Source organism: Cyprinus carpio, chromosome A18 (assembly GCF_018340385.1).
Source record: "Cyprinus carpio isolate SPL01 chromosome A18, ASM1834038v1, whole genome shotgun sequence".
Lineage (NCBI taxonomy): Eukaryota > Metazoa > Chordata > Actinopteri > Cypriniformes > Cyprinidae > Cyprinus > Cyprinus carpio.
Genome location: NC_056589.1, coordinates 19,034,273 through 19,059,628, shown reverse-complemented (window position 1 = coordinate 19,059,628; position 25,356 = coordinate 19,034,273). Strand labels below are relative to the sequence as shown.

General features: G+C 36.5%; 4 protein-coding genes across 5 annotated transcripts; 2 read left to right on the top strand and 2 right to left on the bottom strand.

The window, feature by feature from the left end:
• The first annotated feature begins 39 nt into the window (after positions 1-39).
• Positions 40-2,403, top strand: arpin (actin related protein 2/3 complex inhibitor). Of its 2 annotated transcripts, none has more exons than XM_019076537.2 (6): positions 40-304; positions 630-705; positions 1,215-1,347; positions 1,537-1,743; positions 1,829-1,992; positions 2,231-2,403. In XM_019076537.2, the coding sequence occupies exons 1-6, from the start codon at positions 213-215 to the stop codon at positions 2,237-2,239; spliced, it is 681 nt and encodes a 226-aa protein (XP_018932082.1). In that variant the 5' UTR covers positions 40-212; the 3' UTR covers positions 2,240-2,403. The 2 variants fall into 2 exon arrangements, with proteins under 2 accessions (XP_018932082.1, XP_042631193.1); XM_042775259.1 differs by lacking the exon at positions 40-304 and adding an exon at positions 341-424.
• Positions 2,404-3,480: 1,077 nt separating this feature from the next.
• Positions 3,481-11,973, bottom strand: LOC109109667 (aminopeptidase N-like). Its single transcript, XM_042775258.1, has 20 exons — positions 10,845-11,973; positions 10,340-10,479; positions 9,985-10,124; positions 9,773-9,893; positions 9,144-9,298; positions 8,720-8,827; positions 8,408-8,551; positions 7,474-7,539; positions 7,098-7,163; positions 6,878-7,011; positions 6,599-6,681; positions 6,329-6,465; positions 5,636-5,691; positions 5,398-5,545; positions 5,221-5,309; positions 5,044-5,148; positions 4,774-4,941; positions 4,547-4,687; positions 4,106-4,178; positions 3,481-3,961 (listed from the first exon to the last, which is right to left on the bottom strand). The coding sequence occupies exons 1-20, from the start codon at positions 11,450-11,452 to the stop codon at positions 3,812-3,814; spliced, it is 2,832 nt and encodes a 943-aa protein (XP_042631192.1). The 5' UTR covers positions 11,453-11,973; the 3' UTR covers positions 3,481-3,811.
• Positions 11,974-12,953: 980 nt separating this feature from the next.
• Positions 12,954-16,038, bottom strand: LOC109059340. Its single transcript, XM_019076532.2, has 2 exons — positions 15,374-16,038; positions 12,954-14,859 (listed from the first exon to the last, which is right to left on the bottom strand). Exon 2 carries the CDS (start codon positions 14,784-14,786, stop codon positions 13,662-13,664), a length of 1,125 nt encoding a protein of 374 aa, XP_018932077.1. The 5' UTR covers positions 14,787-14,859; positions 15,374-16,038; the 3' UTR covers positions 12,954-13,661.
• A 699-nt stretch (positions 16,039-16,737) lies between these two features.
• Positions 16,738-24,415, top strand: LOC109059339 (histone-lysine N-methyltransferase KMT5B-like). Its single transcript, XM_019076531.2, has 10 exons — positions 16,738-17,130; positions 18,008-18,332; positions 18,447-18,594; positions 18,683-18,848; positions 20,227-20,336; positions 20,423-20,589; positions 20,695-20,714; positions 20,811-20,947; positions 21,619-21,818; positions 21,907-24,415. Exons 2-10 carry the CDS (start codon positions 18,179-18,181, stop codon positions 23,235-23,237), a joined length of 2,433 nt encoding a protein of 810 aa, XP_018932076.2. The 5' UTR covers positions 16,738-17,130; positions 18,008-18,178; the 3' UTR covers positions 23,238-24,415.
• The last annotated feature ends 941 nt before the right edge of the window (positions 24,416-25,356 follow it).

Sequence of the window (25,356 nt, the reverse complement as noted above, 5' to 3'; positions counted from 1 at the left end):
AGAGCTACCGACTGAACACCTTGATAAGCTGGTTCTGATGTGTTTGATATAGGGTTGGAGCTGAAATCTGTGGGACGGTAACTCTCCTGGAGCAGGGTTGGAGACCACTGGCCTATATGTTTAGTGGTAACAATTGCGAAGTACACAACATTCATGATGACGTAACCAGGAAGTAGCAGAGCTTTCGACGAAATCCAAATCATCGGCTGAAGATGAGTCGCATTTATGACAACACTGCGTTATTAAACAAGCCTGTCCATAATGAGAAATTGTCCTCCACATGGGATCCATTAGTTCACCAGAGGTAATGCTTTGAAGTGTATGCCTGATTTTTGCACAAATCGACATCGAACGTACGAGCAGCCTGTTTTTTTTCTTCTCCCTTATACATCGATACCCTTAAATGCCGTATACAATAAATTAAGTAAGTTAATACGTGATCTGCTTCACACCGTGAAGCGTTCAGAATATTTCGTCAAGTTTCTGTTTGTGGCAGTGATGGTTAAAAAGGTTCCATGGTTTTATAATAGCAAAAATGACTGTGACTATGGCGTCTTTTGTGGCTATTATTTTCTCCTTGGCTCTTGCATCGTGCTTTATTTATATGTATATATTTTTTTACTTTCCAGTGGTCATGGTGTCATTTTAGAGGGGGCGGTCGTGGATATGTCACGCCATGTCATAACAGATGTGAACAACAGAAAGGTTAGAGAACTTAAAACTCTTCCTCAAACTCAAGTTGTTAGTGGAATCATGGCCATTCACTAATCTGCACTAACGTTCGAAAGTTTAGGGGTCAAGTAAATTTACATTGTTTAAAAAAAAAAATAGGGAAAGGATTTTAAATGATTTCTGGAACATCATGTGACACTGAAGACTGGAGTAATGGCTAGTGAAAAATCAGCTTTGCCATTACAAGAATAAATTACTTTTTAAAATATAGTACAATTGAAAACATTTTTTATTGTAATGTTTTAAAATATTACTGTTTTTGCTGTATTTTTTGATCAGCATAAAATATATTGAATTTTTTTTAATTGTACCAACCCCAATATTACTTTTTTCATAAAAAGACAAATGTCTTCATTAATAACGTTTCCCATGACACTTAGTGATTCAACAATTTTTTTGTTGATATATTTTATATATATATAATAAAAACATAAGTTTGGTATATCCTTTTTATATAAAATCTTAATTTGTGTCAATTTCAGGAACGCTACATTGTATTGTACATCAAACCAAGCAGAATACATCGCAGAAAATATGATTCAAAAGGAAATGAAATTGAACCTAACTTCAGTGATACCAGGAAGGTCAACACGGGATACCTGATGTCTTCCTTTAGTGAGTAACCATAAAGTGCATTTATTTAAACCATAAATCCATTTGGTTTTGACATGGCAAGGTTTTTTTTTTTTTTTTAAATGGCAACCAGCATTCAGTTATACCATGCAATAATAACAACATGTCTTGATGTATTGAAGCAGACTATTACATGCATGTTGTGTTGGTTTGTGTGTCTCAACCTTGCAGAAGTGGAGGCTAAGGGTGAAACCGATTGTCTGAATGAGCGCCAGCTGAGTGACATTGTGAATAAGGACCAGCTGATTAAAGTAACAGCAAAACATTGTCCTAGTCAGGCCTTCGCATTCTGGATCTCAGAAGCAGAGATGGACAAAACTGAGCTCGAGCCAGGCCGAGAACTCCGTCTTAAAACAAAAGGAGATGGGCCCTTTATTTGTAAGTACAATTCTGAAAATAGTATATACTTCTGGTTAAATCATGATGGCTACATGTGCTGTTCTGTCTGTTTTTGTCTGTCTAGTTTCCTTCGCCAAACTGGACGGTGGTACTGTGACGAAGTGCAATTTTGCAGGAGATGAGAACGCTGGAGCATCATGGACAGAGAAAATAATGGCTAACAAAGCAGATCAGGAAAATACAGGGAAGAGTGGCGGTCAGTGTGAGGGAGCAGACGATGAAGAATGGGTAAGATTCTCTGCTTAATAGAAGCAGTTTTCTGTTTTGCTCTGACCAAATAAAGAATTGGTTTTGGAAATGGGTTTATCATGAACAGATGTGTAATCTTTTTACCATTTCCTATTATTCTATCATCAAGAGGTTTAAGATGAAGTGAAACTAACAGTGATCCAGTGAAGGATTTGTTGGGGTTTCATTGTGCAAACTTGTAACATCTGTTTTATGTTGTGTGGGATCTTGTTTTCAGGATGACTGAATGACACCCTTGAGCTTCACAGTGCATCACAGTGCCTTATCTGTCCACCAAATGTATATTTACGCCACAAAACAAGACCTCACAGTCAGTATTCATATGTTATCACGTGAAAATATCATAAACAGCAAAAATGCCATTTTTAAATAAAGACTTTTGTATTTTAATTTGCTTTAAAGTATTTTATGTTTATATTAAAGATATCCTTAAAGTGATCGTTCACCCAAAAATGAAAGTTCTGTCATTAATTACTCACCCTCATGTTGTTCCAAACCCCTGTGACCTTTGTAAGAATTTTTGATGAAATCCGAGAAAATATAATGAAAGCGTTAAAATAGTCCATGTGTGCATTTCTCTGATTCTCGTAGCTTCATAACATTAAAGTTGAACCACTGATGTCACATGGACTATTTTAACTATGTCCTTATTGACTTTCTGGGCCTTGAACGTGATGGTTTTGTTGCTTTCTATGCAGGGTCAGAAAGCTCTCGGATTTCATCAAAAATATCTTAAAGGGACATGAGTAATTAATGACAGAATTTTCATTTTTGGGTGAACTATCCCTTTAAGATCCTCAAGCACTGTAAATTGAAAACAGTTCTACAATATCATATTTAGAGATGCAACAATATTAAAATTATAGCCAATTAGTGGCATTATTTTAAAACCCTCAAATCAATAGTATTAAAGGCTACAATTGAATTTAGGCATCACAACATTACAATGTACAGTATAAAAATTTATATTTCTTTTGAGATTTGTTAAAGATTACATTTTTTTTAATGAGAGCAAAGGTTATCTAAATGTAAAACTAAGAGGAAATGAGCATGTGCAATGAAATATCTAATATAGACAAGAAATGACCGATATAGCTGATATGTAGTGCATCTCTTCTCATAACATCCTAGATCTGTTGGAGTATGAATGCACCCCCCTCAAAAAATACAGTTGTGTAAAAAGAGTGTACTTTATTTAAAGATTTACATGTTTGACTCCAATAAAAATATTAAGTCTCATAAAAACACACATCACATACTTTGTCATTTTGTCTTCAATCTATCAATCAATCAATCACAGTGATCAAAATTATGACTGTGGGTTTATATGAAAATGTAATCTTTTTCAGAATATTATCTTTCATAATTTCTATATGTATTTTAATTCGATTAAACTTTAAAAAGAATGACATACAGTGCTTTTTGAATGTGCTTAGATGTGATTTCATCACCCTAAACAACACTCAGTCAGTAATATCAACTAAATTATAATAATAAATTAAGCTGTCCTAAACATTCATTCTTGGCCTTTTTTCTAGTATACACAATAGATTTGGCATTAGCTACTCAACGTAGCATAGGGAATGTGTTATGTAGTCATTTTAAAATTGCACATTCTTTGTTCTTCTCTTCTAAAGCTTGAATAATTCTCCAGTGAAAGTCATCTTTTGTTTAAAACCATCTCAGAACCACAAGAGGGGGTTGCCTTTATTTTGGAATGCCTTTACATCTGTTTTTGATTGTATTGGCTCCACTGCGTATACTCTGATTGTGCTTGGCCTACAAAAACTAAAAGATCCTACAGCTCTCCCATGAACCATTCCTTAACAATCTGCTTGTTTTCTTTCACCCATTTAATATTTGCCTCTGTCCTTTCAATGACCTGCTCCAAAGCTCGAGCTGCGAGGGCCTGATCATCCTCGTCCTGCTCCCTCTGAAGCTGCTTCAGCTGTATAGAGACAATTTGGAATGTTTGTGTAAGATCAATGGTGGAAACACAATTACAGATTGAGACAATGTCCACTATTACACTTTACTGTCCCTCTGCAATAACTAAAGAATGTGAGAGTAACACAATTTTGAACTACAGCACCTCTTCAAGTTCAACGTCCGTGGAGAACCTTTTTGTCACGGCATCTAACAGACTGCCTAAGGATATTCCATACCTGTCCAAAGGAGATGATCGTTAGTCATATGCCCATATATTTAACTGTAATTGTGTAATAAAGCCTTTTAAGACAATTAAGACTGTCATTCATTTATAGCTGAAGGCAGCCTTTAGACCCCAAATTGCTCCTGATCTTTGATTCTTTTATATTTACATGGATGATATAACTTCCTGATTGCTGTAATTATTCCTGCATGAGTTTACAAGATTTACATTTCATAATTCATCACTGATTTCAAGTCAAAGACAACTGAACATCCTCGTGTTTGCTGAATGAGTATTTTGCACAAGAAGTTAAGGGTGATGGCATTTGTCTCTCTAGTTTCCATTCTCTTAATTAAAATAAATGTTAAAATCATAACTTACTCTTGGGTGATGTAGGACCAATGGCCACGGACAAAATCCCAAGCGAGAGGCTGGCCAGCGACGTTTTTAGCAATGTAGCTTATGGTAGAGACCAAATCCATCTTTCTTATCTTCGAAGGGTCAAGAGTGTACTGAAGATATCTGTGGTATTACAAACATCAGTAGTCAGTATGAAGTAAACAAAATGGGCCGCTGAGATGGTATAATGCTCATATTTCTGCGCTGACCTGTTTAGCAGCCAGATTTCTTTGGTACATGTTAAGGCGTATCTTAGTTTGTCTTTCTCTGCAGTGACTGTGGCTCTTTGGTATTCTTTCCAAGCAAATTCCCAATCATACTCATCTCCGGAAGCTATTGCACTGCAGTAGATTGCTCTCCTCAAATTCGGATGAATGCTAAATGTAAAAAGATAATTCAAGTCAATATAATTTATTTATATGCGTCTTGTAGAACTGTAATTGACAATAATTTCATTTCATCTTTAAGGTGCAACTCACTCATTTGTGCCGTTTCTATAATCTTTGAATAGACTTTTAGCCATTTCTATGCACTCAGGAAAGCCACTGCTGCAGGCTACTGAAATAGCATTTACCTGGTTATACCTGAGGGAAAAAATAAATGATTGCTAGATGTCCAACAAAATATATATTAAGCAAGACACAAATGTTGCTTACTGCTCAGTGTGTTTCTCAGGAATGGTTCCATTTAATGTGTACTCCTCAAAGTGCTTATATAGTGGTGTGATTTGCTTGCGTAGGTATTTCTAGACATAGAATTGTACGGTTAATGGTGAGTATCACAGTTTTCACTGTTTTATGCATATATTCACAAAACTATTTCCTTATGCTCACCATTATCGGACCATAGACCTCAGAGCGATCAAACATAAGGATTAAATGATCCAGATTTTTCAGTGCTGACTCCCATGGAATATACTCAGTATCATTTATCAGGTACTTGGTTAGACTTAGTGCAATAGTGACATTGAGGCGGTGACCCCTATATAGAAATAATCAGTTAAAATACAGCAACAAATCAGAGCGAGCCAAATAATTCTTTACAACATTGGCCAATTGAAAAAATTTTTACCTTGCAATATTAAAAGCGTCATCAATTAGTTGCCCTCGGTTGATGAGGGGAATGACCTAAAGATAGATTAATAACATTTTAACAACTGATTTAAGCCACTTTTGATCACATCAGTATTCTGGGGCTTGGATTTTAAATATTTTCAGTAAATGACCAAACCTACTTCATGCAAGTACACAGTATTCCCAGCTCCACACCAAATAACAACTAAGAACCGACTGCAAAATTGGTGCGACGTTTACTTTAACTCTAAATATTGAGGGAGATTGTGCATTTTGGCCTCTTGGTATCAAAAATCTGCTTGTAATTTAGAAACTTCTATTAAGTATTAGAATGTGACAGTTCTTTTTCATTTTTCTCCACTTACGGAGAGGTTACACTATACTTTTGTTTCCACTGACTTCCATTCATACACATGTGAATGCAGAAGACCACAAACACAGGCTTGTGTGAAAAAGTTTCAAATTTCGTTTCAAAATTCAAACCATGGAATTCTAATCACTTGAAGCCAGGTGACCAATAGAATATTGGTAGCTGAATTAAAAGAACATGCATTTAAAACTGCAGTGTTGCAGGAAAGTGGAAAAAAATTGTGTGGTATTATATTTTGGGTGTTGAATTTATGTTTTAAAATGACATGGTAGAGCATTGACATCATATCCTAACAGTGGCAGATTCTTCAAAGATACTTACATTATGATTTCTTTCAAGTTGCATAAGGAGCTTATTCCAGTTTTCTTCATCATAGTTGACACGGAAAAAGCCAGTGCAGTTGACATTTGCGAGAAGCCAATCATCTTTGTCTTTAAGTTCAAAGTGCGGCCTTCGGACTGTAAGGAAGGATTCAGGAATGAGCAGCAGGGTTCATCACAAAAAACAGCGACTGCAGATTTATGCCTGTTGTTTTGCCAAGTTTTATTTTTATAATTTGAAATGATGTTTTAATGTTTATCTGTTCCTTACCTGGACCATTTACTCTCAGTAACTCGTTTTTCACTGCGAAATCAGTAGACTTAATGTATCTGATGTCAACTTGCCATGGAATACTGTTAGGAAGAAAATTAACAATATTTGAATGAATCAATAAAAGGAAGCTAGGCTACTTATTATGATACAGTAGTTTGGCTTTTTTGTTTGATTGTAGTTTAAATTCACTGTTATGTACCATGTTTCATAAATGATTCAGTAAATATGATACTATTGTATGCTAACATAAACAGCAATTTGATTCTTGAAACTCACTCATGGCCCCCTGTTTGCTTTAGTAAAAACTGTTCTTGAGAAGTCTCCCCCGTCTGGGTAATAATGGTGATTACTGGATACCCCGCTTGCTCAATCCATGTGCTCATGAAGGCTTCCACATTTTCTTTTGTCTCCTGATCATTGTGGGAAATATTTGTCATTATCTTCTCATATCATATCATTTCAACTTGAAAAGAAGATATATAGGTTCTTAATTTACCTCTTGCAAGCAGTTCCAAAGATCATTGTACACAGTGTTGTTGTACTGGAACTTGTCAAGATACGTCTAAAATACATACAATTAGCAATTATGCAGTCAGTCCTGACCATACCTTAAAATCTTCATAAATTATTTTTTTTATAACTTAGGAACTTTCATGTTTTGTTTTGTGTTAGATATTTTTTTTTATGAATTAGGAAAAGTTTATAAATATATATATATATATATAAAAAAACATTGTTTAAATAATTAATATAAATATTTCAAATATGTATATATAATGTAGTTGAGTTGGGGATTAAAATGAGCTACTTCAATATTATTCAAAAATATTAATTATTATTTACAGTATACATTTTTCCCCATTTCGACTTACCTTGATTCCTTTCATAAATGCCTCTTCGGTCATGAATGTGGCCAGCATTCTCAACAAAGCAGCGCCCTAAAGAATGTACAGAGCTTGAAGGTTTCTTATAATTATAAAGGATCGCTTTGTAAAATATATTATTGTGCAATATTGTATTGTAACATTTTTGTAAATTAAAGGGATACTCCACCCCAAAATGAAAATTTTGTCATTAATCAATTACCCCCATGTCGTTCCAAACCCGTAAAGCCTTTGTTCGTCTTCGTAACACAATTTAAGATATTTTGGATGAAAAACCAGGAGGCTTGAGACTGTACCATACTGCCAAGTAAATAGCAGTGTCAAGGTCCATAAAAGGTATGAAAGTCATCGTCATCAGACGTGCAATCTGGGTTATATGAGGCAACAGGAACACTTTTTGTAAGCGAAGAAAACAAAAATAACGACTTTTTTCAATAATTCCTTTGTCATGGTCTCCTCTGTGTCTCTTCATATCACTGTATGCTGTGTTTGCTCTTCTGTGTCATCCGCGCCACAAGATGTTGAAATAAAACAGCGCATCCTTGTGGTGTGGATGATACAGAAGAGCATACACAGCATACAGTGATAGGTAGAGACACAGACCAGTCCGTTGACAAAGGAAGTATTGAATAAAAGCAATACACAACAAAAAGTGTTCCCATCGCTTGATATAACCCAGATTGCACGTTTGATGGCAGATGGAGTATTCTGACGACGACTTTCTTACCTTTTAATGGACCTTGACACCGTTATTTACTTGGCAGTCTATGGGACAGTCTCAAGCCTCCAGGTTTTCATCCAAAATATCTTAAATTGTGTTCCAAAGACGAACTGAGCTTTTACGGGTTTGGAACGACATGGGGGTAAGTGGGGTGGAGTATCCCTTTAAGCTTATCAACATCAGAAATGTATTGATGCCAACCTTTCTGTAGGTGATATCATCAAAAAGGTCTATGATCTCAGCGGAAGTTTGGATATAATTTTCCTGCAAGCTGAGAGGATGGGAAGAGTTTAAGGAATCCACTTGAAAGGCGGTCTGGATTTCTCTGAGAACAATTAGATCTCTCTAAAAAAACAAATCAATCATATCATCAGAGGAGGTTGAGGGATGTAGAGTTTTAATTTAATGGACTTATGGCCATTGTAGCTGTGTCAACAAATGAAAATGAATGAAAGAAAGAATTAACCATGGGTTTATTGTTAAATCATTGTTCTAAAATAAACAAAAACATACTAAGTCCCAGCCGGCATCTTGCACCCCAATGTATGACATGTATGTCGCAAATCCTTCGTTGAGCCAAAGGTCATTCCACCAGCGCATGGTAACAAGGTTTCCAAACCACTGAAATCAAGCACAGGTATGAAATGTAAAGATGATTTAGTTAAAGACTCATTTAGGGGTTCTAGTGGATGATCTAATGTTCTGTTCTGTAGACTTGCAGCAAAGAAAATGCTAATAATAAAGCACAATGAACTATCATGCTATAGGAAGGCAAAATAAACAAGCTAATCAAAATGTGAAAAAAAGAAAATGCTTCCTATAAATTTTCCTATCATTTCATTATTTACTTGGTCAGTTAAAATTGTTGGAGTGGGTAATATCATGCTTTGTTTTGTTATATTATACATTATGATATTGAATAAATGGATATGTTTACCTGATGTGCCAATGCATGAGCGATCATAGTGGCTACCCGCTCTTGATCAAAGGACGATGCGGTTTTTTTATCATATAGCAGACCTGACTCCTGATATGAAATGAAACCCCAGTTTTCCAATGCTCCAGCACTGATGTCTGGCAAAGCAATCTGGTCTGTAATAAAACAAATTCAGCATGTGATCTTGTAAACCTTGAGTTTGTATGCTCTCATTTTAGCTTGTTCAATCTGTTCAATTTAGGACAGTTCACACAAAAATTAAAATTTTGTCATTTACTGATCTTTATGTTGTTCCAAACCTGCCTTTATTTTCATTTGTGAAACACAAAAGAAGATATTTTGAAGGATGCATTTGTCCATACAATGAAAATTGTATGGACAGAGGACTCCCAAACAACCTTGGACCCTATTTAACTTACAATGTTTAGATGCAAAAACACTTTTTAAAAAATGTTTTCTCTAAAAAATGAAGTCATACATCTTTGGAACAATTTGAGGGTGAATAAATTATTTAATTTTATGGCTAAATTATAATTTTACTAAGTGTTAAACTTCATCCACACATATTAATGCATGCAAATAAAATAATTCATTGAAAAAGTGAATGGGGTTCCTTTCCATTGACTCACCTATTTTTTTTAGTGGGTATTTCAATCCAAATATATTCTGATAGTATTTCAGAATGTTCTCTGTTACTTGAATTGCGTAGTCAGCATGGCCGGCTTCAATAGCCTCAGTCCGAGCATGTATCTTGGAAATACATATAATTTGTGAAATGTTAATAAATTAATAAATAAATAATAAGCAAGAGTGCCTTAAATTAAAAATAAAAGAAACATACATGTATGTTAGTACCGGAAGATTTTGATATATACGTAAAATCAGATACAGTGAAAGCCAACAGATAAGTTGACATTACGGGGGTCTTCTCAAATGTAGTCACAATCCATTCTTCTCCATCTATTTCTGTCTTAACTGGCACTAATGATAAAACAAAAATAGAAGTTATACTGAACAATATTACCTTGATTGTATATTTATTTATTTTTTTTAAGTCCTTTGCAACAGTCTGTTTGTTGCTTTGATATTTATTGTTATCTGTATTAGAGACAGGAGGACTATATATATCTATATGAAATCATCTTTCATTATTATCAGTACAGTTAGATCAGTGCATTACTAGTAAGGATCCTAACCTCCTATTTCATTGGACAGGGCAGAAGTGCCAGGTCTGTGGATAACAGTAATATGAAACACAGCCTTCAGCGCTGGCTCATCAAAGCACGGAAATACTTTCCTGGCATCTGTGGGTTTCAGCAGACTGGTGGCGAGGAATCTGTTTGTGGAGACATTTTTATGCAAAACAGTAAATAAAAATAAACAACAGTAATTGTGCTCGAATTTTCTGGATTTATGTTGTCATAAAAAAAATAAAAATAAAAAAAAGTGTGGTATCCACTTGGAAAAACAACAGTGACCAAACCAAATACATGGAAATACGTGAGGTGTTTCTAAGTTTGTTATAATCAGACATGCATATTTTGTCAGTGAAGTTCCTGTTTTAACTGAACTGAAACATATTTGAAAAGCAACATTTTTTAAGACAAAAATATAAATTATATATACTGTATATACTTGTCCATACAAGATGTTTGTATTAAAAGAAGCTAGATTTCTTAATATAATGTACTGAGTCTTTACCTCTCTTGATCTTCCTCCTCCACCTCCTCAGCTTTTATATTCTTTGTGTACCAGCTCGCATAAAACCCAGCCAAGTTATCAAGAAGTTCCCCTTCGAATTTGGTGAAAATATCATAGTAGGTCCCATGTCCAGACATTGTTTCCTTGAGTTGGATTTCAAGAAAATTACTTTCATTTTGATGAATTTTATATCCACTCACTACTAATTTCTCATTTGAATCAGATTTTGTCACTTCCACAGTCGTCACATTTAGGTCGTGAACATGAAGATAGATGCTCTTGGAGAGTTCCATACACTTTACTCTTACAGTTGAGTTCCCGGTGAAAACGAAGGATTGGTTTGTATAGTTGTTAGTTATCGCTGCGTAAAAGTACGGTTGGAGGAAGACTTTGTAGCTCTCAGGAATCAAATAGTCAGGAAGCCTGAGAGTCGGTGGAAGTCCTGTTGGAATAACCGGTTTAGTTGGAGTCGGTGGACTCACTGGAGGGAATTTATCTATTTGAATTTTATACATCACAGTCATCAACACTAAACCACAAACAGAAGAAACTGTGAGGACCCCAATGCCGCCAGCCAAGGCCTTGGACATGCCAGTTCCTTCAGCCATCTCTGATCCTTCTGAGAATCCTCCAAGAATGAATTGAGCTAGGAGAACTTGCTGTACATTTTAAACTCTGTACCCTCTCGGAGAACTTGACAATATATGTATTGATGAAGGCATCAAGCACCTAGACCACGCCTAGAAGAACGTATTTCAAGATTACACATTAACTAGCATGGATGAGCCAGAAACAAACAAATACAATGGTATTTCACATGTATTGTGTCCCATCTCACTTTGCCCCACATCTGGAATCAATTATAATATATTATGTAGTTCAAGGTCAGACTAAAAAAAACACACACAGGAGGGCTTTGTTGCTGAGAAAGGTGATGCATCAGATGTTAAAGTAATTTTTTTAATCACCGGAACCAACTAGAGTAAACCCATGCTGATCTTCCTGAGTCCATCTTATGTTCTGCCAGAGAACTTCAGACCTCAGTGATGAGACATCCAGCTGTTTGGGACTTTGGCAGAGGTGACCGCCGTGTGCTGCTGCCCAGAAACTTTTCCAGAATTATCTGATGACTCAAAAAAAAAAAAAAAAAAAAACTTGTAGTGTGTTTTCTTATAAAAAAAAAAAAAAAAACTTGTTTTTTTTTTTTTTTTACTATTCAGTTCTTTCAGTTTGAGTGAAACTTTTTAGTTTTTTTTCTTATGTTAATGTTATTTTTTTTTTTTTTTTTGTTATAGTTTTAGCCATTTATTGTAATTATAGTTTTTCTGTTATAGTTTTGACATTTTTTATATTCAGATAGTAAGGATATTATTTCTTTTCAAATGTTTAAGTTTTTTGAAATCAACAAATCAAATGTGCCTACTTTTTGAAATGAAAATAGTATTAGCCATTTATAATAATAATAGACAGACTATTAAAACTGATGGGAAGGAACCGAAAGCGACAGTGGACCATTTTGTAGCACAAAGATTGAATAATTTTTTTTTTTTGATTTATATAAAAAAAAAAAAAAAAAAACAAACAGACCACATATTATTTAGTAAAAAAAATCATATGAATTTATTGTAGCTGTTTCAATTCCAGCCAGTATACACAGAATTCATTTATCACTTCACAGCGCTGTTTTTAGGGGTGGCAAGAAAGGAACACATCTAGAAAAGAAAAGGGTATGGTGCCATCCTGTGGACGAGCATGAGAATCTGCATAAATCATATTTTCATCCATTGGGTTGTTTACAAGGAAATGCAAAAAAAAAAAAAAAAAAAAAAAAAAAAAAAAACTATTAATAAAAACCTTCTATGCACATGAAATAAATTATATGATTGTTTTTTTAAGGCAAAAGGCAATATTTTAATTTCATAAAATACTCCACAGATCAAAAACATCATTAAAGACACACTATCTTATATGTAATATAAGTTTATATTACATAAATGCTTGGCATGAGTGCTAAGCATCTGATCTCAGTCAATCTATGCTTATTCATTGGTCAGTCGATATCTAATAATGTCACGAATGTATTATCAGTTCAAGTTTTACTCTCATTACTTCTTTAGAAAATAACTGTCCTTTTAATTATATTATATGAGACATTTGCCCCAAATATGGATAAACATGAATATGCAACACAATGCATATTTTCACTCATGTGAAAATACTTAAAATACCAAATCCTAGGCTTGATAAAAATTAAAATCCTTCTATTTAAATTCCAGTTTCTGAAAGAAAGATTCAAATTAAATTGCCGGAGGAGAAAAAAAGTTATTATCTGTATTGTCTCAAATATAGATTATCAGGAATGTCATAACGTTTGGTCACGGAAAGCTGAAAACACTGCACACAAAATAAAGGCATTTTTTTTTTTCTGTTTGATGATTCCTACTGAAACACACAAGGACTGAAATATTTTAAGGAATTAAAGTTCTTGTCAAAGTGATCCACACTCCACTGCCGCAATCCGCTTTGTCCTCCTCTTTGCACAACAGAACACTTTTCCTGAATTCACTTAAGCTCCTAAAAAATGCACACACCTCAGCCTGGAACACAAACCTTCATAGCACAACACAAGACGAAACTCTGAGGCATGATTGTATAGTTAAGAATCTGGACATATATTTTTAACTAGAGAGGATCAGCAGAAGTGCGTTATCTGATTATATTTTTGGTCCTTCTAATTTTCCAACATTGTTTTCTTCAGGATGTGGCTGTGTCCCTTTCGGCCATTATGTGTGGCCTGTAATTGTTTAAGTCTCGACTTCACCAAAGCCAGCTGTCTAAATGCTGAAGACAGTAGCAAGACTGCTGGAGGATTGATGTCAGCTCTCTGTAACTTTGCTCTTTCCAGCTGGGAAGGAGTCTTTCATTGTTAAGGGCCTGAAGTTTGGGCGTCCCTTCACGTAAGACCTGATACAAGCAGGGCCATCGGCTCTGTATCCGTAGTCGAGTCCGACGGTCCAGAGTAATGCCCCGAACGATCTTTTTCGCCCGCAGCTCTCGTAGCGCTGGGAGGTTGAGGCAGGAGAAGACCAGACCCCGGCTGGGTGACACATCAAGGAACTCGAGCGAAAGGGATTCAAGGGTGTACGAGATGCCTAGATTTCGCAGTGGAACAAGAACATGCAGCGTGAGGGATTTCAGATTAGGCAGCGATTTTGCCACCATCTGTAAAGTGCTCGGACTGACCCCTTTGAATACCCAAAAGTACTTCAATTCTAAGATACGGAGGTGTTGAAACTGAGTGATCAGCGCAACTGATGTTTCGGACCAGTCGAAGTGCAGGCGCATTTTGGAAATCCTGGGACAGCTGTGGACGAGCCTGGCTAGGAGAATGTGGAAGTTAGTAACCTGGTCCATCTTGGTAATATTGTCTTGATGAGAACTAGAACTGGTGTGGACACGAAGGTCAAGAGGTTCCAGCAGCGTAAATGTCCAGTTCAAGTCTAAATGACTGAGATCCCGGCAATGCACGTTCTCTAGAAGGTGTGACAGGAGCTCTCCCCATTTATTGCACTGGTCCCCTAGATCAAAACTGGCCTTCAGAGTGAGCAAACTAGCCCCACGGGATATAAGATGATGTGTGTAATGGTGAACCCAAGACTTCCAGCGCTCAAACTCTCTGTTGGAAACAAGCAGACCCTCCTGGCCCAGATGAAACACCCCACGGCGGGAATAGTCTGCAACTCTCCAGAGCTTCCCAGAGCGCACTAAGCAGCTCCAGCTCGCACACACAAGGGCAGAGTTGCATTTGTCCACCTCACTGAGGAATGAGAGCACATGGAGCTGACATTCCACCGGTAGAGAGTTGAAAGGGAAGTAATCTTCATCAGCTTTAACTCTTCTCCTTGTATTAATGGGAACAAGGGCTCTCTTCCGTTGAGGCATGTTTGTCAGTGCTTGGTTAACTCTTCAAGATCATCCTTTTGTCTTGCTCTCACTTAGAGACGTTTAACTGAACCTTCCAGAAAACAAAATGTCATTTATAATGTGCATCTCAGCAGTAAAAACCGTCTACAAGATCTTCATTTTGCGACTTGTGTCATTAAGTTGCACTCTGACTAAATCAGATAACTCAAGAACCGCTGTAACTGATTCAATTCGATTCGTGAAGGAAATCTTTCACACCGGTTTTGAACTGGATTAAGTTTTGTTTACAAATCAAAACAAAACGGTTTTTGTATTGTGCAACAAGACAAGAGAATCTCAACAGTAAATCTATAAAACAAATGCAGTACTAAATAGTTCAATGTCAATTCGATTCGTGAAAGAAATCGTTCACACCGGTTTTGTGAACCGAATGATTAAGTTTTTTTTTTTCAAAACAAATAATCATTTATCATATACAACAAAAAGCATCTTAGCATAAAACATATTTAGTAATAAAACATTTTAACGACTAAGTAAATGAGTCTGCAATTTATCAATTTTAACTTGAATTAGTAAACAATATGGAAACACCTATGAAAACTTACCTTTAACATACTAGCAGATTTCTGAGATGTCAAGTTAATATTATTTGCAAATACACTGTAGCACTTTGCTCAGAGAGGCTCGTGAAAGAAATAAGTCGTGTAATTTCTTTCAAACTTGCACAGACAGCTAGTGTCGCGTCGTTAGCTTGTCACCGCGGCCTGACATCTTTTAGCGATAGCTGTGAAACATCTTTTGTGCTAAAGTTCGCTCAGTGGAATAATTTAAGTCAAACTATCGTGATGGTCTGACTGAGCTGCTAATTCAAAAAGGCGTTTTAATTAAAGAGAATTAGTCAGCAGTTCAGAGCAAACTATTCGGCTAAGAATCCCTGTGAGAGACTGTTGTTGTTCTCGGCGAATGACATCATCAGTGTGCGTGCTGCAGCCTCGAGTGTTTATGACTGATCCGGGAACAGTTCTGTGGCTGTAACCCTGCTGCTCGTTTAAACAGGATTCAAACTGAAAAAACTGATCCGAGGACAGACTCAACATGCTTTTCGATTTCTGCTGTCATTAGTTCCGCATCTAGCGGCAGTGTTTTCTTTTTGTCACATGTCTACATGTATTTAACGAATATTTCACTCTAATCGATATTATTAATAAAAATCATATCTAAAAACGTATTTTACAGCGTGTATCTGGTAACGTAACGATACATCACACAGACTGGTGATGGGAAGGCTGAATCATTTAGGCGAATCGGTTCTTTCGAACAGTTCGATTCAATAAACTCGATCAGTGTTTTTTTTTTTTTTTTTTTTTTTTTTTTTTTTTTAATAGATCAGTGTTTAAAATGCAGTTTCAGCTGTTCTTTTACGTCATCCCGTTGTGCCTGCGTGCCATGAACGTTACAGTAAAGCCACAGGCACATGCCTGTTTAATATGTTTTTTTTTTTTTTTTTTTTAATGAATCTGATCCAAATAGTCTATTTTATGTGTAACCTTAAAACTTTTCACTTTTGATATTATCAGTGTTCTGACGTAGGCCTATGCATTCATAAACTGTGTTTGTTGTTTGTTTATTTGAATGCGTATTTGTTGACTTGTCTAGTTGTTTTTCTTTATTGTTCTGTAATGTTGATATTTTTAGGTAAAGATAATGTTAAAAAAAAGGTCATGCCTGAAAGAGACTTTTCAGTGGTCCACTCTCAAAACGTTATAAATCACAACAATAGACTTGTGGCACAATACTCAATATATTTTAAATACTACTAAAAAGTTAGGTGTGATTATCTGCATAAAACACAGATAATTGGATTCTACTTATTATAGCTAATTTTGGTACAATTTCTCTACGTGCTCACAACTTACAAAATACTTAGTTTTCCACTGTTCCACTGAAAAGTGTACATTTGTGAGAGGCGGTGGGATGCTCCGCGGAAACCCAAGCGCACTGATCCGCAAGTGCACATTTAAAGGGGTACAACAACAACGCTGTCTTTGTATACATCTGAGTTTGTCGAGGCGTTTATAGCGCTTGGGCAACATCCAGCTACCTTTTCTTTGTGCGACGGTATTATATGGACAGTTTGGGGGGTAGAAAGAAGAAACGAGCGTCAAATTAGAGCAGACAATTCAAACATTTTGGGTCTATTTCTTTCTGAGGCGGCTCGGTTGTCCTGTCGTCTCTGTTGATCTGGAAACGGCCGCCATCTTGAATTTTAATGTAATATTTTCGGGCAGTTTTTGCCAATATGACATTTTTGGATTGCGTTGGACTTTGGTGATGGACAAACCTTAACGCGGAAGAGAATAAAGTGAGTATTAAGAGTACTGCGTGGATATGGTAACCGAGATCCCTCCTGCTCAGGGCTTTTCCGGGTGTCGCCTAGCAATTTGCACGTTAGGCCCAGTGTGATACTCATTTTATTTTCGGTTAACGTCAATATCTTTAAAAAAAATATTCCCAGAAAAAAAATGTATGGGGTACAATCATGCTCTTGTATGTATCTTTACAGTGCTGGAATATCCGTCAGGAACTCTGTTTTAGAAATCTTTGTTCTGCCGGTTCGGCGAGTCTCATTGTTTTGTTAGCTCGGTGCTAACCTAGTTAGCGTTAAACGAATGTTTACTTTAACTGTTAATTTAGACGGTTAGCCACACATTCAGCGACCTAACTCGTTGCATTAACACTTTAAAGTCATCATATTATCTCACCATTGCATTTAGTTTTAGTTATGCAGTAATTTGGGGGCATATACCTAAATGTGGTTTGTGTTGGGATTTAAATACACCGTCGCTTACATGGGAGTGTTTTAGCTACAGTGGATAGGTCTGCCAATGTTAGTTATCAAACATATTTTATGTGTAAGATTAATTTTATGAAATATTGGTCGATGTGGCATTATTTGCAGTACAATCTCGATTGTGAATTCAATTTTTGTAGTGTAATTGACGGCAGCTTTTGTTATTTCCAAAAAGCATCCAGGGGGTGGCGCTCTATACTCAAGAATATTTGAAAAGTAATCAACGTCTCACGAGACTTTTTTTTTCTTCTTTTCAAATTCACTGCATGCTAATCATGAATTCAGCCACTAATATGCTTGTTGAAATTGTGTTCGAATTACGAATATTGCTCAAATACATTTATACGTTGATAAGCAGAATATAATAATGATTTAATGTTTTATGTAGGTGAAGTAACATCAGAAGAAACAAGTGAAGTTTTATTTGGAGTATCCTGCCAGATAAGACACAGATCAGGCTACAGCCCAGTGGTTACTGCTGTCTCCTTGTTGAATGGTTTCTCAGAAGCACACAGAAGCTCAATGCACCTTCCCCAGACCGCCAGCTGGTATGAAGTAGATGGGAGAAACCAAGAACATGGTGCTGAATGGCAGGAGACATGGCAGCAGGTTCTCCAGTAATCAGCCCGTAAGCAAGTCCAGGCTGCAAAACACACAGAGAGCCCATCTTCGTCAAAGCAAGGGCTCCCCGAGTGGTAGAAGATGCAGTCGACGTAGGTTCCTTGCAAAACCATCAGACAGTATACTTGTTTTTCCAACTTCTTCAACTATTAATACAGCATCTTAGTCCTGTTCTCAATGGTTTTTCATGCCAAATCCTCTAACAGGTTGTGGTGGGGCGCCCCCAGAGGCAGAAAGGCGCCATGCACCCTCATCTGGAATGACTGCCAAAGAGCTGTGTGAATATGATGATCTGAGCACCAGTTTGATCCTGGATCCTTACCTTGGCTTCCAGACCCACAAGATGAACACCAGGTTTGTGTTTCTAGTTTGGTGAATTCAAATTCTCAGCATCTGCAGTCAGGAAGCTTGTCTTTCATGTCAACGTGATGCTCCTTTTTAGGTTTCGACCAATTAAAGGTCGGCAAGGGGAGCTGAGGGAAGTGATCGAGCTTTTTAAGAAGCATGACAACCTGGAAAAAGCTTTTCAGGCTTTGACTGCTGGCGACTGGACGAGACATCACTTCCTCAACAAGACCAAGTCCCAGGAAAAGCTCTTCAAAGCGCATGTAAATCATACATATTGAAATATCTCAATTCATTATGAACCACATTTTTTCCCCTCATGTCCTGGCATGTCTATAATGTGAATGAAATGCTCAGTATTAAATATTTAATAGTTAAAAGCTTGTTTAATATTTATTTATAGAATGAATATTAAAACTTAATAGCAATATTTGTTTGTTTGCTTCAAAATGTTGATTATTTCATGATAAAATTACTATTGAAAATTTCACTATTTGTATATGTGATCAGTGCTGGCAAAATAAGTCGGAATGCGCAAGGGCTAATTTTGAGCTACAGGCAACAAAAAAAGGCAAAAATGTTGATTTTGAGGTTTTTTACAAAAATGAGTTCATTAAGCCCTCGTCTAGCGATCCCAATGCTCCAAATAATAATTTTAGATGTTTAATTACCTTTATTTGTACGTTTTCTGAGAGGAGTACCTTTTCTCTGCTCACTTCTCACGCTGACTGTCAGTTTTCTGAGAGGAGTGCGTTTTCTATGCTGATTTATGTAGATGGAATTAAGTATTTACGCAAACATAATCGGTCATGTCTTAAAGGGACAGTTCACCCAAAAATGAAAATTGTCATTATTTACTCACCCTCATGTCGTTCCAAACCCGCAAGACCTCTTTGGAACACAAGTTAAGATATTTTTGATGGAATCTAAGAGCGCTCTGACCCTCCCATAGACAGCAAGGGTCCTTACACGATCAAGATGTAGAAACGTAGCAAGGAGATCGGTAAAATAATCCATGTAACATCAGGAGTTAAACCGCAATTTTACGAAGCTACAAGAATACTTTTTGTGCGCAAAAGAAAAATAAACGACTTTATTCAACAGTTCATCTCCTCTGCGTCACCCTAGCACCATTTTGGAGAGTATCCACTGAACGTAAACGGCATATGCTGTTCTGTTTCAGCTGTGCCACATGGATACGCTGTTTACGCTTTAATTTGAACGAAAACAATGTATCCGCGTAGCGCAGCTGACACAAAACAGCAGATGCAATTTACGTTCAGTGGATATTGTCCAAAATGCCGCTAGGGAGACAAATTGTTGGATAAAGTGGTTAGTTTTTTTCTTTTGCGCACAAAGTATTCTCGTAGCTTCATAAAATTTACATAAATATTAATATTTAAATGTTTAATTTTTTTCTAATAAAAATTACATTTCAATGGTTTATACATGTTAATACTAAATGTAATACTTATAATAAGCTTGCTTATTTAAATAAATGTTTAATATTAATGTTTATTTGCTACAATATTAATATTAAATGCACTTTAATATTAATACTTCATATTTTACTGTGTGTAAACATTTGCTTTTTTGTGCAATGTAGTGCAACTGTATTTTTTTCCTCTCGTGTCCTGGTAGGTGTTTGTTTACCTACGCATGTTCGCTTCAGACAGCGGCTTTGAGATCCTTCCTTGCAATCGCTACTCCTCTGAGCAAAACGGAGCCAAAATTGTAGCAACAAAAGATTGGTGAGTTAACGTATTCATGTAATCAAATCATCAACTTGATTTGCTTCTAGTTTTCATTATATACTTATTTACTGTGCACATTACAGGAAGAGGAATGATAAAATCGAACATCTTGTGGGCTGCATTGCTGAGCTGTCTTCCAGTGAAGAGAGGATGTTGCTTCGACATGGAGAGAATGATTTCAGTGTCATGTACTCTACACGCAAAAACTGCGCGCAACTCTGGCTTGGACCTGCAGCTTTTATTAACCACGGTATATGTCTTTTAGATTTTAAATAGTTAGACCTGATCAGTAAATTATGCAATTATATTGAGGTATCTTTTTGTAGTAAATTAAAGGTGTTTATTGTTTTTACAGATTGCCGGCCAAATTGCAAGGTAAATGTAAATGAGGCTAGACTCTGCTTTCTATAAGATGTAGATGAACCGAGAAACCAGAAATTACAGTCTACTAATGTGTGCTGTTTGTTGCAGTTTGTGTCAACAGGCCGAGATACCGCCTGTGTGAAGGTTTTGCGGGACATTGAACCAGGGGAAGAGATTTCATGTTACTACGGAGATGGATTCTTTGGAGAAAATAATGAATTCTGTGAATGCTATACTTGTGAAAGGTATCATGTGCTGCATGCCTATAGTTTCTCATGCTTCTTTCTATTTAGCAGTTAGGAATGAATGTATATAACGACATTTTGTATTGGAAGGTCATTTATAAATGGTTACTTCGTGCAGTTCTACTAAAAGAATGCTCAAGTGGTAGTTTAAACATTAATTTGTTCTAAATATTTAAGTATTACATTTAAATTTTTATTTAATTGAATTCAAATTAATATAATTTTTAATTTATACATATTACATGTAATATTTAAGTACTAACAATATTAATATTATATTTAAGTATAAAATTGATATGTAACATCACTATTTGTTTATGCATATTCTCTATAAATATTTAAATGTTAGTAGTTAAATATTATATTTTTATGGAATTATATTTACTAATATTGTATGTAATATTTAATGTATTAAATATATTTTAATATAAAAGTACTCTTTATAATAAAATTTATAATACTTTAATATTCAATTATAATTTCATATTAACATTTAATATTAATTTATTTGCTTCAAATATAAATTTTAAATGTAATATTTAATAAAAATATATATATTGTAGATGATCATTCAGGTTTTAATGCTAAATGAAACTTAAATTTTATTATTTGTTTATACATATTTGCTCCAAATGTCTGTTTACTAAATGTAATGTTTAATTTTTTGTCAGACGCGGAACTGGAGCTTTTAAGTCGAAAGCAGGGTTGCCTGTGGAGACTCCGGTGATCAATAGCAAGTATGGCCTCAGAGAGACAGACAAGCGTCTGAACAGACTGAAGAAGCTTGGAGAAAGTTGCAGGAACTCTGACAGCCAGTCTGTCAGCTCCAATGCAGAGGCAGACTCTCAGGAACCAACCACTGTACAAACATGTGAGAGACCTGTAACACTAGACCTTCGATACTAATAATGCTGTTACAGCTCGAGCTCATCATTTCTCTTCCTTTCCTTTTTTTCCAGCATTACGTAAGAGGACTTCACAGTGCTGTGTCAAAAAGCACGGAGAAGCTAAAGCTGTAACAAGGCAAACTCTGTCAAGCACTCCTTCTTCTACCTCATCCTCTAAAAGAAGTCAAGCGAATATTTCAAGTTTACCAAAGAGACTTAATTCAAAGCCCACACAGCCTTTGTCTAAAGGAAGACGACGATGTCGAGGTGTATGGACGAAATCTTCTAGCCGAATGAGTGCTAGTGGGAATCTCAAGGAGCCCTCCAGACGAGACACAGACAGACACAGCTCTGGAGGTAAAGGTAGTGTAGCGCACCCATCAGAAAACAATCAGAGCTCTTCGAAGGGTGCTTCCCCATGCAAGGACAGCATACTTTGCCCTTACAGAACTCGTAGGTCCACGAGGACCTCTCTCGGTGCTCATGCGGCTGACGGCACGCAGGCATCAAGTCAGCCGTCTAGCCCGGGTGTAGTCCTCAAGTCGGAGCCTGGAGAGCTCATCCCTGTGACACCAGGGCACCAGATGAACACCCCTAGTTTGGAGACCAGCTGTCCTAAGAAAGGGACGTGTCCTAGACGCAGGAGGACAATAAAACAGGAAGACTCTGGCTCCTATGGCGAGTCTTTCCTCCAGGAGGGAGTGCCTGACCTGCGGCACGCGGTTCGGGCTGCAGATGTAGCAGACTGTGGGAAGGTAGTACTCGGCCTGCCGGACCGCCACCAGCACTACAACGGCTCGGCTAAAAGCAGCAAGTCCCTGCGCCGAGGCAAGGGCAAGAAGAAGCGACAGATCACACGCTATGACGCTCAGCTGATTCTGCAGAACAACTCAGGCATCCCCAAGATAACACTACGCCGGCGTCGAGACAGCAGCAGCAGTAAGAATGATGCCAGAGAGACCAACTCCTCCAGCTCGTCCAAAATCAGCATCAAGTTCAGCAAAGAGCACGAGAAGGACCGAAGCAGCTCATACGTGGCCAAACTGAACAACGGCTTCAGCCACAGCTCCCACAGCAGCTCCACCAAACTCAAGATCCAGTTGAAGCGGGAGGAAGACAGCATGGGTTTGCACCACCCTTACCCGGAGGACGTCACCTTAGGCATCATGAAGCATGAAGCGGGGGATGTTCTGGATCACAAGGCAGGCGCTCAGGTAGATCAGAACATGGAAGTGGAATCACTGTCCTCTGAGGATGAAGAAGAGGACTACTTTGATAATGAGGATGATTTCATCCCGCTCCCACCAGCAAAACGCCTGCGCCTCATCGTAGGCAAAGATTCCATAGACATTGACATTTCCTCCAGACGACGAGAAGATCAGTCCCTCAGACTCAATGCATAAGCTGTGTAAATATCCATTGTTTCAATCATGTTCATTTTGAACATATGTAATTTAAATAGAACATGCAAATGTACAATTAAATCATGGCAGAAATATCTTTCTTTACCTTTTAGTGATAGCACTTCTTTATTGTTTCCTCACTATGAATATAAATATTGTAGAAAGTGTACAGGTTACGTATGAATTCTATTCAAGTCTGATAATGTGCAGATGTTTGTTAGCACTCTGTCCAGCTTGACTGTTTTATTCCATAAACCCCTCTGCTTTGTTTGCAAGATGTTAATTCACTTATGGGAAGCATATGCATGGTTTCACTTCAAAAGGTTGACACTTCATATTTCAACAACAGTGTTCCCATGCACAAGAATCATGTGTGTCTCTCTCCTCAGCTTGATCTGGATAAAGGGAATTGTTGAGTAAACAATGTGCAGAGGAGCTCAGATTTATACAGATCTCCCCACTTCTTTTGTATCAAAATATTCATGTGTCAGATTTTTTGGCCGTAGAAGGCCGTGGTGCTCATTGTGGTGGCCTGGTGCTGGTCCATTAAGATATTGGACGATTGAATTATTATTCTGTGAACGTCAGACACTTTTTTTTTTTTTGTGTGACCTTGGAAGTCCATAGAGATGTGTGTCTACGGATCAGAGTCCTCAAGAGATAAATTGTACTGAAACATCAATCAAGAGTCTGTTTTCCTGAATCATGGTCATTGTGGTATTCAGTACATCTGATTGACTTTGTGGCTTTGTGTGCATTTTGTGCTCTGCCTAAAAATTATAAAAATGGAAAAAAAGAAAAAAAATTAATAATAATGCTAAGATATTCAAATCAGTTGTTTGTGTTTCCATTGTTGATCCTATAAGTAGGCAGCTGCCATATTAGGCTATTTTTATTTGTACCTTTTTCTATCTTTTCTTTCATTATATTCTTTACATTCTGTAGTGTCAAAGGGTTGCCATCTGCGGGCTTTTAAGAAGTTATCAGCTTCTTATCCTAATGATCACAAAACTCCTATGGTCTCAAGCTTACAAACTGACTCTTAAGAGCATCATGACAGTAACAATGTAGGATGTATACATAATCTGGGGGCATACTGTTCACTCTGTATATTCTGGGACTTGTTTTTATTTAACTGTTTTAAGTACTTGAAAACTATAAAATTCATTTTCAAGATATTTGCTTGTCTGATGTCATTATTAGATGTATTTGTAGTTTATGTGTAGTTGCAAGTTATCATACTCAACTGTTACAATTTTCTAGGTTTTCTGCACAAATGAAGCAACAGAATGGATTTAAATACGGTGAAATTTTGTTTTTTACCAAAATTACATTGGTATGGTCAGTTCTACCTTTTGGACATTTATTATGAACTTTTTAAATGATAATAATAATAATAATATTAATAAATACGAATTACAATAAAACAATCATGCAAAGGGTGGGGAATATGTAAAAGTTTGGTCTTTTTTTCTCACAAAAAAATCACATGGGCAGTTGCAGTTAATTATTTTCAGGATTGCTGAAATTTTTTTCAATACTGCTTATTTTCAGTAGTTTTCGGGTTTGCTGGTGCTTAGCCCCCACAGTGCAATAAAGTGTGACCAACCAGTGATCATTTAAAATCTCATTTAAAGTTTGAGCATCATTTAGGTCATCGCTTAATTCCCGTAGCCTGGAACAAATTTTTAATTGGTGGCTCTCTCTCCCCCAGGCCCAATGAATAGGTTATTCCAGTGATTGTCAATCCATGTCCTGGGGACCCACATTTCACATTTTGTATTCATTATTTTCCTTATCTAACACCTCATTCAGGCTCCAGGAACAGTTTGAAAAGCCTTATGATTGATAGAGGAATAGGGCCCCCTGATAAGAGGGCTGAGAGAAACATTACCATTTTCTCAGGTGTGTATTTTTTCTTTGTATTAGATGGCTAGTTGTATATGTACAATATTTTAATTCCTTAAGATATGACATTGAAATGTTGAAACGTTTTTTGAAATCAAGCAATTCTATTTCTTCCTAATTTATAAAATGCCTTTCCCTTATTTTGGTGAGGTATAGATTATATTTGAAAACTGTTTTTTTCCTTTCATTTTCTCTCACTGAGAGTGTGCGT

Bases quoted from the DNA above. Each gene is read 5' to 3' on its own strand.
- LOC109059340 (XM_019076532.2), bottom strand. From the start codon at position 14,786: ATGCCTCAACGGAAGAGAGCCCTTGTTCCCATTAATACAAGGAGAAGA.
- LOC109059339 (XM_019076531.2), top strand. From the start codon at position 18,179: ATGGGAGAAACCAAGAACATGGTGCTGAATGGCAGGAGACATGGCAGC. The intron at 20,590-20,694 runs GTATATGTCTTT...TTGTTTTTACAG, and splicing joins TGCAGCTTTTATTAACCACG to ATTGCCGGCCAAATTGCAAG. The intron at 21,819-21,906 runs GTGAGAGACCTG...CTTTTTTTCCAG, and splicing joins ACCAACCACTGTACAAACAT to CATTACGTAAGAGGACTTCA.
- arpin (XM_019076537.2), top strand. From the start codon at position 213: ATGAGTCGCATTTATGACAACACTGCGTTATTAAACAAGCCTGTCCAT. The intron at 305-629 runs GTAATGCTTTGA...TTTACTTTCCAG, and splicing joins GATCCATTAGTTCACCAGAG to TGGTCATGGTGTCATTTTAG. The intron at 706-1,214 runs GTTAGAGAACTT...TGTCAATTTCAG, and splicing joins CAGATGTGAACAACAGAAAG to GAACGCTACATTGTATTGTA.
- LOC109109667 (XM_042775258.1), bottom strand. From the start codon at position 11,452: ATGGCTGAAGGAACTGGCATGTCCAAGGCCTTGGCTGGCGGCATTGGG. The intron at 5,692-6,328 runs GTAAGTATCTTT...ATCTATCTTTAG, and splicing joins AACTTGAAAGAAATCATAAT to GTCATTCCCCTCATCAACCG. The intron at 5,310-5,397 runs GTGAGCATAAGG...TTCTATGTCTAG, and splicing joins AGGTCTATGGTCCGATAATG to AAATACCTACGCAAGCAAAT.